General features: G+C 41.1%; 1 protein-coding gene across 3 annotated transcripts in view; it reads left to right on the top strand.

Annotated features, from left to right (window-relative positions):
* Positions 1-14380, top strand: part of LOC101156095 (glycine receptor subunit alpha-4-like) — a 72908-nt gene that overhangs the window by 35872 nt on the left and 22656 nt on the right. For all 3 annotated transcript variants that reach the window (XM_020706424.1, XM_011479898.2, XM_020706427.1), the window contains exons 2-5: positions 9994-10124; positions 11222-11289; positions 12094-12317; positions 13795-13877. In XM_020706424.1, coding sequence (XP_020562083.1) covers positions 9994-10124; positions 11222-11289; positions 12094-12317; positions 13795-13877 — 506 coding nt within the window. The remainder of the gene's footprint in view (positions 1-9993; positions 10125-11221; positions 11290-12093; positions 12318-13794; positions 13878-14380) is intronic.

Raw genomic sequence — 14380 nt, 5'->3', positions numbered from 1 at the left:
ATGTGTTTTTCTAACTAGAATGAATTAGATGGCTGTAGATTAGGCAGGGCTGCATGGCAAACTGCCAGGGGTGATAGTTCAGCGTTACAAAACACGAACTTGAATCTGTCAGAGAACTGTAGCTCTTTGTGCTCTTATTATGACTGTACTGCATCCTAGCAAAGATCTTTTTTGCTAAGGTACTCCAGAGATGTCAAGGCTGACTCCCACAAGATTAAAGATAATATTTCATTTAGCATGCATGAGCAATGGCACAGAGTTGTGATTTACCCTGGGTTAGAGTGGATTAATCAAAAATAATTAAACCCCAGAGTTTGTATTAAAGATACATATAGAATTCTTCCATAGGAAATGTATTACAGCATGCCCTAAATGTGAGATCATAGTTGAACTAATTATTCTTTAGTACAAAGCTAAAGATCAAAGATAACTCTGAGGGGAACAAAAACATTACATGGATAAGAATGGAGTAGAAAACTAATGTAAACACCACGGTATCTTCAGGAAATGCACTGTCTATATAATCCCAAAACTTTCTTTCTTCCTTTAAACTCACAGCTTTATCACTACATTTACTGTCAAAGTTTTTAGAAGTCACATTTGGGTTTACACCAAATGGGGCCATTGTTAAAAGAAACAGCTGCTTTGAAGGATCAGTCATCAGCAATGTCAGGTTTTAAGGAAAGATGGGCCCAAAAGCAGACAGGGATTAGGTAGAAGTAGTGCAGTTTATTGAATGTAGAAATGTGGATGGCAGATCCAGTGAAGTGGGAACTGGCAGATGGGTAGTAGGTCCAGAGTAGTTCTTTGATGGCGTACAGGGGAAGAATCCAGAAGGATCTGACATGGCTTGGCTTGGCTTGATGAGACTTGAGTAGAGTTGGCTTGGCTTCAAGTGACTTGGCTTAATGTGGCTTGGTTTGGGTTGGCTTGATGTGGCTTGAAGAGGCTTGGCTCGGCTAAACCACTTCGGCTGGCTTAACCAGCAGAGATCAGTGTAATCTTCCATATAGAAGCACACGAACACACACTAAAGGCTGTCTGATTAGATCAGTGTTTTTCAACCTTTTTTGAGCCACGGCACACTTTAACCTTGACAAAAATCCCGCGGCACACCAGCATCCAAAAAAATAGATAAATAAAAAAAAGAAAAAGCTCAGTCTGTATTGATCTACAGCCGCTCTGCAATCTCACATGCATTTTTGTGATAATTGTTGCAGAAAACGCTGGAAGCTGCAGCTGTTTTTTCTAAAAGATGTATTAAAAATTAAGTCAAAAGATTCAAAAACTGTTTGATGTGTGTTCGTTGTTTTAAGACGTTGAGAGGAGAGACTCATTGTGTGCTAAGACAGTCACTTTACTGCATCATGGGAGATGTAGTGCCCGTAATCCGCCGACCGCAGAAAGACCAGCGTCTTTGAGCTTCATGGTTTTGTTCACTTGTTCCAGTCTGATACCAGATTCTGTGGAAAGCTACACCGCTAAAGACGAGCTTTAGCTGGTATTTTTGTTAGTAACAGAGAGACTTTTTTGGGCTAAATCAAAACAAGGAAGTGAATACTTTAACCACTTCTGATTGGTCAGACTGATGACATGTGATTAAGCCTTCAAGAATGATTGGTGGAGACAGTTAAAGGGGCGGGACTTTTCCTTACACAGTTATAGCTGTGGCTAAATCGCGGTATCACGTTATTGTTCTCAAAATGTCTTTATTAGAATCATATAAACACAAAGAAAAAATAATTTTATCTTCTTCTTTCTCTTTCGGCTTTTCCCATCAGGGGTCGCCACAGCGAATCATCCTTTTCCACCTCACTCTATCATGAACATCTTCTACCCTAACATTAGCCAACTTCATGTCCTCTGTCAAGACATCCATGTATCTCCTCTTTGGCCGTCCTCTTGCCCTCCTGCCAGGCAGCTCCATCTCCAACATCCTTCTACCAATATATCCACTATCCCTCCTCTGAACATGTCCAAACCATCTCAGTCTGGCTTCTCTGACTTTGTCGCTAACACAGGCAACATGAGCCGTCCCTCTGATGTACTCGTTCCTTATCCTGTCTAACCTGGTCACTCCTAAGGAGAACCTCAACATCTTCATCTCCGCTACCTCCATCTCAGCCTCTTGTCTCTGTCTCACTGCTACCGTCTCTAACCCATAGAGCAGAGCTGGTCTCACCACTGTCTTGTACACCTTTCCTTTGAGTCTTGCTGACACTCTTCTGTCACACAACACTCCTGACACTTTCCTCCACCCGCTCCAACCTGCCTGCACTCGCCTCTTCACCTCTTTTCCACACTCCCCATCACACTGAACTGTTGACCCCAAGTACTTAAACTCCTGCACCTTCTTCACCTCAGCCCCCTGTAACCTAACGCTTCTACCTTGATCCCTCTCGTTCAGACACATGTATTCTGTCTTACTACGACTGACCTTCATGCCTCTTCTTTCCAGAGCAAACCTCCACCTCTCTAGCTGTTCCTCCACCTGCTCTCTACTCTCACTGCAAATTACGATGTCATCCGCAAACATCATTGTCCAGGGAGATTCCTGTCTTACCTCGTCTGTCAGCCTGTCCATCAGCATAGCAAACAAAAAAGGACTCAAAGCTGATCCTTGGTGTAGTCCCACCTCCACCTTGAACTCATCTGTCTGACCTACAGCACATCTCACCACCGTCATACTTCTCTCATACATGTCCTGAACTACTCTGACATACTTCTCTGCCACTCCAGACGACCTCATACAGTACCACAGCTCCTCCCTCGGCACCCTGTCATACGCCTTCTCTAAATCTACGAACACACAATGCAGCTCCTTCTGACCTTCTCTGTACTTTTCCATCAACATTCTCAAAGCAAAAATGGCATCAGTGGTGCTCTTACGGGGCATGAAACCATACTGCTGCTCACAAATCTCCACCTCTTTCCTAAGCCTGGCTTCCACTACTCTTTCCCACAGCTTCATTGTGTGGCTCATCAACTTTATTCCTCTATAGTTGCTGCAGTTCTGCGTGTCACCCTTGTTCTTAAAGATCGGAACCAGAACGCTTCTCCTCCATTCCTCAGGCATCTTCTCACTCTCTAGAATCCTATTGAAAAAACTCGTTAGAAATTCCACTGCTGTCTCTCCTAAGCACTTCCATACCTCCACAGGTACGTCATCAGGACCAACGGCCTTTCCGCTCTTCATCCTTTTCAGAGCCTTCCTAACCTCATCCTTTCCAATCTCTGCTACTTCCTGCTCCACAACAACCACATCTTCCTCCCTTCTTTCCCTGTCATTTTCCTCGTTCATCAGCTCCTCAAAATACTCCTTCCATCTTTTCTGTACACTCTCCTGGGTTGTTAGCACCTTTCCGTCTCTGTCCTTAATCACCCTTATCTGTTGCACGTCCTTCCCATCTCTGTCTCTCTGTCTGGCTAGCCTGTACAAGTCCTTCTCTCCTTCCTTTGTGTCTAACCTGTCATATAGCTCATCGTAAGCTTTCTGTTTGGCCTTTGCCACCTCTCTCTTCACTCTACGCTGCGCTTCCTTGTACTCCTGTCTACCTTCCTCAGTCCTTTCTACATCCCACTTCCTTTTAGCCAACCTCTTCCTCTGGACGCATTCCTGTACTTCCTCATTCCACCACCAAGTCTCTTTACCGTCTTTCCTCTTTCCAGATGACACACCTAGCACCTTCCTACCTGTTTCCCTGATAATCTCTGCTGTAGTTTCCCAGTCCTCTGGAAGCTCATCCTGACCACCCAGGACCTGCCTCAACTTCTGCCTAAATTCCTCACAAGTTTCTTCATTCTGTAGCTTCCACCACTTGGTCTTCTTTTCTGTTTTCCCTCTCTTCTTCTTCCTGACCTCCAGAGTCATCTTACACACCACCATGCGGTGCTGTTTGGCTACACTCTCTCCTACCACCACTTTGCAGTCATTAACCTCTCTCAAATGACCTCGTCTACATAGGATGTAGTCCACCTGAGTACTCCTACCTCCACTTCTGTATGTCACTCTATGTTCCTCTCTCTTCTGGAAGTAAGTGTTGACTACAGCCATTTCCATCCTCTTCGCAAAGTCCACCACCATCTGTCCCTCCAGATTCCTTTCCTTCACACCAAACCTGCCCATCACCTCCTCATCACCTCTGTTGCCCTCACCAACATGCCCATTAAAGTCTGCTCCAATAACAACTCTCTCTCCTCTGGGGATACCCTCTATGACCTCATCCAACTCACTCCAGAATCTCTCCTTCACTTCTAACTCACAGCCAACCTGTGGCGCATACCCACTGACTACATTCACCATCACCCCTTCAATTTCTAACTTTAGACTCATCATCCTGTCTGAGACTCTTTTCACCTCTAGAACACTGTTTACAAACTCCCCCTTCAGAATCACACCTACCCCGTTTCTCTTCCTATCAACACCATGATAGAACAGTTTGTATCCTCCTCCAATACTACGTGCCTTGCTGCCCTTCCACCTTGTCTCCTGCACACACAGTACATCTACCTTCCTTCTCTCCATCATGTCTGCCAGCTCTCTGCCTTTCCCTGTCATTGTGCCAACGTTAAGAGTCCCTATTCTCAAACCTATGTTCCTGCCTTTTCCCTTCTCTCTCTGGCCACGGACCCTTCTGCCTCCCCTCTTTCTTCGACCAACAGTAGTCAAATTTCCACCGACACCCTGTAGGTTAACAGCATCGGTGGCGGTCGTTGTTAACCCGGGCCTCGACCGATCCGGTATGTCAAAAGTGTTGTGGATGATTCGCATGGTTATTTTGGCAATTTTTACGCCGGATGCCCTTCCTGACGCAACCCTCTCTATTTATCCGGGCTTGGGACCGGCACAGAGGCAACTGGCTTGCAACCCCTGTGGCTAGATTAAAGAAAAAATAATTTTATGATATTTCATATTCTTAACTTCTCAGTGTGTTATCAGGGCCTGTTTGTATGAACAAAGAGCTGATTTCCTGGAGATGGTAATTGCTTTTAGATCAGTTAATGAGGGCAATTTCTCATGGCACACTTGACCATCTCCCACGGCACACTAGTGTGCCATGGCACACTGTTTGAAAAACACTGGATTAGATACAGAACAGGTGCGTGTGACCCGATCCCCTGGCAAGTGTGTGAGGGCGACGCCTGACAAGCATTTTTTTTCAGCACATGCTAAGATTTTAATTCTTCCTTTTTAACTTAACTTTGCCATAATTTGCAGTCATTTACTTATTCTTCAAAATATTTTTAGAAATCCCTTTAAAATAATATTATCCAGTTATTGCTGCATATAGTTTTAGATACTTTTGAAGTACAATTTCCTTTCAAAATAATGTGTTTATTTTCACTTGAACAACAATTCGATTCATATAATAATTTTGTGGTTGATGATATAATTCATAGTCGTTTTTGGTTCATTTTGAACGATCCAATTTACTGACCTAAAATTGATCTTTAGCCAAAGGTTCAACCAGTGTGACTCAGAGATAAATACGTGGTTGTGAACAGTGCAGGTGAAGTTTTCCAGATTCCTTGAATTTCTAACAGGATAATCAAGTGTAAATTAAATATGTGTAAAAACAAGTAAGCAAGAATGAGTGTCAAATCCATTCTCATTTTAGTTTCCTAAAGTTCAGTCCACTCTTGTTAATAAAAATACATCAAAACAATCCAAAAGGAACATTATTAGAACATTCTACCACAGTGTATGGTCACATGTCTTTGCTAAATTCAGTGTTTCCCCGCATTGGACTGGAATGAGGGACAAATTACTTTTTGCTGCCATCACATGTGTGTTGTGTGCTGTGATGTAATTTGGCATTTTTCACATCATAGTAAAATAAATTAACTAGGTCTGAATCAAATTGGTGTTTTTTCAATATCGATTATTGGTTTATTTCATTTTGGTATAGGTTGATTGACAGGCTGCTTCAGAAAGATCGATCTGGTTGGATCGAAGGAACATGAATCATTTCAATGATTGAGATGGGTAATCATTAGATCCCTGCTGTTTATAGGTTATATTTAAGTGTATTATGATTCTTGCTGGATTATTGAAGAAGTATAGATTAATAAAAATTGCCTTTATTCTGAGCAGAGTTTCCCAGATGCTTCTGTGTCTCCAGCTTTCCTCTCGGTCTTCTTGAGCGACACAGAGACAGCTCTAATGCTGTCATATTTGTTGTCACTTCTCAAGCAGAACTGTCAACTTGTTATACTGAGTTTCCATCTTCAGCACCATTCTCCTTTATTTTCTTTTGCTATTCTGGTCTGTCTGTGGGATCCCACCAGCAGAAGCACAGTGCCTCTCAATGCCACAAGCTTGAGTCTACTTCAGTCTGCTGAAGGACTCTGGATGTGTTTGAGTTTCAGCTGCGACTAAACACTGTTAATCTGCATAGAGCAGATGGAGCTGGCAGAAAATGAAACGTGTGAAAGTCATTGAGGATTTGGTCGATTTTCAAAGTGAAAGACTGCAGGCAGACTCCCGCTCATGCTGGACAACACTTCATTTTGAAAGAAAACACACAGAGGGGCTGCAATTTCAAATATGTGCTTTAACAGGTTTGTTGTGTTAATTAAATGCGCAGGTCACAGAGCGATAGTTACAGAGCGTCAGGGATGTTGAGTTTCATTGTTAAGTCAATGTACAGACCTGATTTGGGTGTCGGGCGCACTGCGTCAACCTCGCCGTCGAAGCAGGGACTCAGCTTTGGGCACGTGAAGTTTTTAGTGCCTCGTTTAAAGGGTAGGAAAATGAATCCAATATGGCCGCTCGATGCAGAGATTTTCGTCCTGCACTTCTATCCATTTTCTTAAACTGCTGCTTCTCCCCGTACTGTTGTCTGATGTTGTCTCCCCTAAGTGTCCAACTTTTTTAGCTGAGCTTTTCTTCCTGAACTTCTTCATTCCACCACAAAGCCTCCGTGTCTGCTTTCCTCATTTTAGTTGACACACCAACTACCTTCCTCCCAGTCTGCCTGATCACTTTAGCTGTAGTTGTCCAGATATCTAGTAGAATTCCTGATCTACCAAAGCCTGTCTGAAGACCTCTCTAAAACTCACTCAGTACTTTGACTTTTTTAACTTTCACAAACTTCGTCCTATGCTCTGCCCTTGCCCTCTTCATCCTCCAACTCCTTCCTGTGGGACATAATCACTGACAACATTCAATGTGAAGCTACATACACACCGGACATGTGTAGTGTATTCAAGAATGGGCATTCTTGAACGTCCCTACCCAATACTAGCAAATGTACTCACAGAGGCTTGGTGTAGAATATCAAAGTGCAAATTTCTTGAAGCTTTCTCAAAGTTTTTTTCTTTCACAGCTTTATTCTGATATGTGACAGACTTGATGTAATGTAATTCCTGCCGGGCAGCTGCAATTATTAATTTCTCTTTCATGATCGATTTTCAAACGGTTGGCAATTCTGTGTTTTTAAAAGTTACGCCATCCATACATCACTACCAAATCTGAGTCCCCGATTCGTCAAATTTCAACTTGCTTAATTTTTAGCGCACGCGTTTTGTGCGTAGACCCCCAAAACAGACTTTAAAACTTGTGTAGTGATGCGTAAATGCAAGAGTTTTGAAGGGAAGTACGAAATGCGCATATGCACATGTTGGCAGAGACTTCTCATTGGAAGCGGACATTCGAACGAACGTTTACAAGCCAAGTGTGAACGAAGCGTCAGACCTTCAACTCACAGCTTTTGACTCGTCACCTTATCTGACACTCTCTTCACTCCCAGAACATTCTCAGCAAACTACTCCTTCAGGGTCACTCCTACTCCTTTTTACATGATAAAACAGCTCCCAGTCTGGTTTCTTAAACACACAGGATATGTTCCTTTGTCCTTTGTCAGCCAACCAACTATTTTTTTTGTCAGAGTCCCTACATTTAAAGTTCCAAGTTCCTCACTCCTGCTTTTCCTTTCCTCTCTCTGCATGGGAACCACTGCCCTTCTTTCACAATTCAGGAGTGGCAGTGGTCATGTCACTGAAGATGAATGTGTTAGCCTAAATTACATTGTATTCTAAATCCCATTTCCTAACGTGAGTTTCGATCAGAAGAGAACAGCCGTAGCCACAGGCCATCACATGCAGAGGTGTGAGGACAGGTTGTTGAAGGCAAAAACATTGTGCGTTTGTGTTAACATACAGAATGCTACGATGATGGGTTGCGGTTGTACATCTGTCTCTGTTTAGAGAATATGTTGGTTTTAGTGGTCCTGAAAAATTATGCATAGATGAGCGAATAGTTAAGCTTTACAGTATGCTGGCAAGCAGAAAACTTAGAGAAGTGTGTTACTGAAGAAAACTGTTAGATGAACAAAAACAATGTACCTTTTTAAAAAAAATGCAATTTCATGTTTTTTACATCTCCTATGCCTGGAAACATTGAATGGATGGATGGTTATTTTGTCTATAACTAAAACATATTTAATAGATATAGCATCTTTTAAAAAACACCCTTAAGAACAATTACATAAAATAACCGAAATATGAAATAGTATTTTACACTTTAGTATCCAACAAGTAGAATATTATTTCCTGAAATGTGCTGTGTTTACTGCTTTGCTCCTCCTCACCGTCCTCAATATCTGTTTATTTCTAAAATAAACCAAATGACAGCTTTTCTTTTGTGTTTTATAACAAATTTCATGTCAGTAAAATTATTTTTTTTATGATTTGCTGCTTCTTGCTCTGCTAAATCCCTAAAGTATAATTCCTACAGTCGTGAAAATGGAGACTGACATTCGCAGAGACTTAATAGATTTATTTTCCATTAGTTGAAAAGACTAAAAACCCGAAGAACTCCACTTAAACATGACAAACTCAGATGTGACCCAACAGAAAGAGAGAACACAAAGGGGCAAGAAATTTGACAAGGAACAGCTGGGACCATATGGACACTGATAAATAGTCAAATAAACAGGAAGCATCTGTGGTTATTGTGAATAGGAACCAGGTGTTGCCAATAACAAGGACAAAACAAAATTATAAACTCAATAGAGAAATCTAACAAACTACTGAACAAAATAAAGCAAAGAAATCAGAAGTTGAGGCAAGGATTATCACCCACAGAACTTCATTTTTGAAATATTAACTTTGTTCCTGATGTTTTGTCCACTCCAACAGACCTTAGCTATAAGATGCGGCCTGTATTTGCAATCTTTGATCATTTAATGCTACGTGCTTCATTTTACTGTGTGTTGAACTCATTCAGTAGTAGGGCTGTGGATCGTTACTGATGGCACCATATGATGGGGAGGCATCGACAGAATCTTCATGATTAGCTGCTGCCGCCCACTTTTTCTGAAATTCGTTAGCGTGGTCACGAATGTAGACGGCGGCAGTCAGTTTTTTTTCTGGTTCCTTTGCCCTGAAATTTGACCTGCACTCATACTGCTTTGTTCCAGTTTTCTCTTGGAGATTGTTTTACTTTTTGAGTCTGTATATTTTTGTGAATGAAAGGCCAGGGGTTTAATGAATAAAGATGACGTGTCTTAATGTCTGGTGTGTTGGTTATTCATGTCAGTGGTTGTTTTAACCTCCCTGGTGCTTCAATCAGTTCCTCCTTCTTCACAGTGGGACATTCACAGAATTACAAGTGAGCCATCAATCCGTCAGCACCACTGCTGAAATGAAGCCAGCAGCTGGAAGCACAGAAAAGGGATCAGTGTCCCTCTGCCTCTGTTGCTCTTTTGTCTGGTTACATTCTGAAAAAGGCAATAAGTCTCAGAAATGATTCAGAAGAGATACATTTTTAGTTACCAGCTGAGGCAAACTGTACAAAATTTTTCATCCTCATTTCCCATTTTTTTTTTTTTTGCCGATGACTGATTTGCTCATAGCTGTTCTCATTTTGTTTGATTTGATTTTCCCCGTCGCCACAACCACTACATTTCATACTCTGCCGCACTCTTCCGTCACGGTGCTCAAATCCTTGTTTCTTGTTTCTCCTTTTTTTTTTTTCCTGGATAATGTCAGACTGAGCTCCTGTAAGGAGGAGATAAAACCAGCCAGCAGGGCCGGACCGCAGCTATCACCTTCTGACTTCCTGGACAAGCTCATGGGGAGAACGTCAGGATACGATGCCCGCATCCGACCCAACTTCAAAGGTACAGTGAAGGCCAAGGTAGTAGACCTCCAGGTAATCTGTTACCTGGAAGCAACAGCAGGCTGCACCTGTGTGCTGTGAGAGCTCAACAACTGACCACTCTCATGAGCTTTACACTAAAAACAGTGACAGCAATAAATGTTTGATTTGGTCTCATTTATTTAATATGCTGTAACTGTAAAGGCAAATTTGACACAAAAAGCATCAAATCTAAAGATCTAGTTTTTTCTTAGAACACTCAAAACACAATGTTTTGTGCCTGACGCAACACAACTCAATAAACGCTGAAGACCTACTCTGATGAGAATTGTTTTTGGTGTTCTTGTGACCTTTTTCTGATTATGGAGGACATGAATAAAGAAAATTATTTGTGACATAGTAAATACGCTGGACGGTCTTTAAACTCCCTGCTTCACTCTGTAGGCATCTAGATCCATGGATTGCTTTGTTTTTCTCGTCTTAGCTGGAATCTGAGACGAGAAACTTTGCGGCTGAATAGCTCCAATATTGTAATAAGTAACACTGAATCCTCACCAGTAATTAAAATAGTAATTGATTGATAAATTTTTAATTAAATCAAAGAAAGAGCAAATTTGTACAAAATAATCTAAAGACCATAATCTAAATATACACTCAATAAAAAATAAAAATATATTTTCTGTTAGAAAATTAGGGAGATAAAAACAAAAACATACCAAAACATATTTGTTTAGTTTGTTTATAGTGCAAATAAGATTAGATATAGGACTATGAACAGACACTTTCAGTGTTGTAGTAACATGGGATTTCTTTCTTTCTATAAAGCTTTGCACTTGTCATCATAAGTGACAAGCCTGAAAAAAGCAGATGCCCTGAGAGCCTGTGACAAGCAGCCCCTCCACCGTCAGAACTGGAGTTGGCATGACTCGAGTTCCTGTAACAAACTCAGTTGCAAAAGTTGCATGAAGATGAAAAGTAATAAAGAAACTGCTGACATTTTTTCCTAACCCAAAGGAGAGGTACACTAATAGGTGTTTTTGATGTGGACACCATTGCAATCTCATAAATCCCATTTTGGGGAACTATGTGTACATTCAGTGTTTGCTTCTGTTCCCTTAGGCCCTCCGGTGAATGTCACCTGCAATATTTTCATCAACAGCTTTGGGTCGATCACAGAAACCACGATGGTAAGGAGAGTTTTTGGATTCAAAATCTTGTACAAAAGATGTACTCTGAAAACGTTACAGAACACTTTTATGTTCCTTTAATTAAAACATACGTTCCTGAAGGCACCTAATGATTATGGCTTGTGAAATTTCAGTTTTTGCTGCCTGCAAAGTTCCTAATTTAAAGGAAAAAAAGATCCTTTGGTCTCTGCCTTCGTCTTTATTAATCGCCCTGCTACTAAAGCCGTTCTCTCATTTGTGTTTCCTGGAGCATGACAGCGCAACCTTCAGAGACCCACGGGTCACTGACATGCTGATAATGAACTGTCTACTCTGCAATTAAAATGAAAAATTGAAAAAAAGAAAAAAAATGAATGGGGAAGGCGAGAGCAAAGGTCTATACTTCTGATGTCACTGGGTCAGCTCAGTGCAGCAATGGATCATCTCAGGGAGGTCCAGAAGGCTGATCCCGAGGCTGGTTCATCCCAGAGATGTTCGTGTCATTGCATGTGCTGATACAGTTAACCTACTGCTGAGCAGCCCGCAAGGCTAGTGTTAGATGTGTTTATCAGAGAAAAGCAACATTTGTTTCTGGTAGGGTTCATTGTAATAAACTGTATTTACTATGATGTACATTTGGTCCTAAAAGTGTGCAAAGAAGATTATCTGGAAACATTTATCCAAGTCAGTTGTTCTTTTAGCTGGGAAACATGAATAAAGCAATGATATTCTAACTTTAGAAACTTCTACATCTTATCTTGCCTTGATCTGTGCCACACAGGTTATTTTTCCTCTGGAAAATAACTGGACTAAGTTCTTCCACAGGATTACAGGCTCAATGTATTCCTCCGACAAAATTGGAACGACCCCCGTCTGGCATACAGTGAATACCCAGACAACTCTCTAGATCTGGATCCTTCCATGCTAGACTCCATCTGGAAGCCAGATTTATTCTTTGCCAACGAAAAGGGAGCCAACTTCCATGAGGTCACCACTGATAACAAGTTACTAAGGATTTTCCAAGATGGCAGCGTTCTTTACAGCATCAGGTACGTTAAAGCAATAGTTGAGTTGTTTTGTTGACCAGCTGGAAAAAGTAGGGTAATGTTGAAACCTCTGAACAGAATTTGTTTCCTGAAGTTAAATTATCTAAAAAAACTGTCCATTTGAACACAGAAAGAAATACTTCTCACTAAGAAGGCTTCTTAGTCATTCATGAATCAATTTCCAACACTGAAAATGTTACTATTTGTTGAATTGCAGTACATCGGCTAGAACTTCTGTAATGCTACGATCACACTAGGCATGTTTAAGCAGCCACTTTCAATGAAACGCCTTTATAAATGAGTATTAATGCGCGTTTTGGCCTTCCACGTTCAAAAAAACTTGTGTTCATGCATCGCTACTCAAGTTTTTAAATCCATTTTTGGCCTCTACGTACAAAGTTAAACCAGTTGATCTTTGACCAATCAGGGACTCTGATTTGGTAGTGATATATGAAAGTTGTCAATGTTTAATTCATGTAAGTGCCAACCATTTCAAAATTGAGGGTTGTGTTAAAATTATATGACAGCAAGTCTAATATATATCGGAAAAGAGCAGTGAACCAGTATGAACATAACATATTAGTCAACAGTACAGGAGAACAGGTCTTTTGTGCCTGACGCCCAAAATGGATAAATAGTATTTGCAAAATTAAGTAACCAAAATGCAAAAATTTAAGCAAAAACCAAAAATGAAGAAATGTAATCTAAGAAGGCCATGAAATCTCACCTGTTTACCAACTCCTTTTTTTGAAAATTACACCAATGTGCTATAATTTTCCAGTGCAGAATGCAGAGATGTTTTCATCTTTAGGAGTTATCTAGTTGATCTATTTTGCAGCTGAGAGACCCACAGCATTGGCAGCACACAGAAACCTCCTATACCACGTCTTCTTGATTTGCTTACAAACTACGTTTGGTAGTTTTGGATCTTTGTGCCCCAAATCCATGACATTATCTAAGCTGCATTAGAAGAGCCGATCACTGGGGTATTTATGTTTTGCGTTATTGCTGGCGGAAGAGATATTGTGTCATCCAAACATATTATCAATCTGAGGCCTGTGTGTGTATTGCCGGCGGCTCTTGTCTTGCCTCTGGGCAATGCATTACAGCAGGTAATTACACAGCTTTTCTCCAGACACACTCCCAAACAGCTCTTTCTCTCTTTGCTAAGAATCCTTGAAGGCTTAATGCATCAAGACCACAACAAATAAAAGCAGGATGCCTACACCAATTACTTCCCTGTTACTGTGGTGCAAGACGTGATCAAATGGCAGAGTGTCTCAAGCTGTTTTCCAATCTGAATTAGTTTAGATCAGCTGTGTTTTATCCAACTGATTTAAGTTCAAATCTTTCCAGTGATTGGTTTCACAGATCTTTTAATCCATCAGCATAACATGTTGTGTTTTCTTCTAAGTCTCCTTCTGCTTCTGTCGTGTCCTCCCGTTCCTCATCCTGTTTCCGCTCTGTTTTCCGATCTCAGGCTCACTCTAATCCTGTCCTGCCCTATGGACTTGAAGAATTTCCCAATGGACATTCAGACCTGTACAATGCAGCTCGAAAGCTGTGAGTTTTCAATTCTTCTCTTTTTTTTTTCCTCTCAGATCTCTTTTTGTTTCCCATTGGCTTCACACGTTTGATCTCTCATTGGGCCAGCAAAGTGGCTGACATTGTTTTATCTAACAGGTGACAGTGATGTGGGAAATGTAAGTTTGTTTCCCTGTAACCTGTAACTTTATTTGAATGGTGTTATTTGGTGTCCTGACAGTGCAGATGTGATTTTTGGTACTGAAGGGGGATCCCCTAACACTGAATTTATCAAACCATAACTTGGCAATCGAAGACATTAATAAAGTAGTTTCAGTAGCCAGTCACAAAAACTTTTAACAAACAAGTTTGCCCTTTATGAATGTGCGCTCCTCTTGGGTGTGGGTTTTTTCCCCCAATGGATTCAGATTAATAAAATAGGCTGTTACAAGATCCTGAAACTTTTATTGACAAATGTTTGTCACTGGGCTTGCCTCAAAGCAAGAAGGCCCCTGGTTCAATTCCCAGCTGGGGGACCTGAA

Source organism: Oryzias latipes, chromosome 10 (assembly GCF_002234675.1).
Source record: "Oryzias latipes chromosome 10, ASM223467v1".
In the NCBI taxonomy this organism is placed as follows: Eukaryota; Metazoa; Chordata; class Actinopteri; order Beloniformes; family Adrianichthyidae; genus Oryzias; species Oryzias latipes.
The sequence above is the reverse complement of the archived record's forward strand: the minus strand, read 5'-3'. Positions and strand labels throughout refer to the sequence as shown.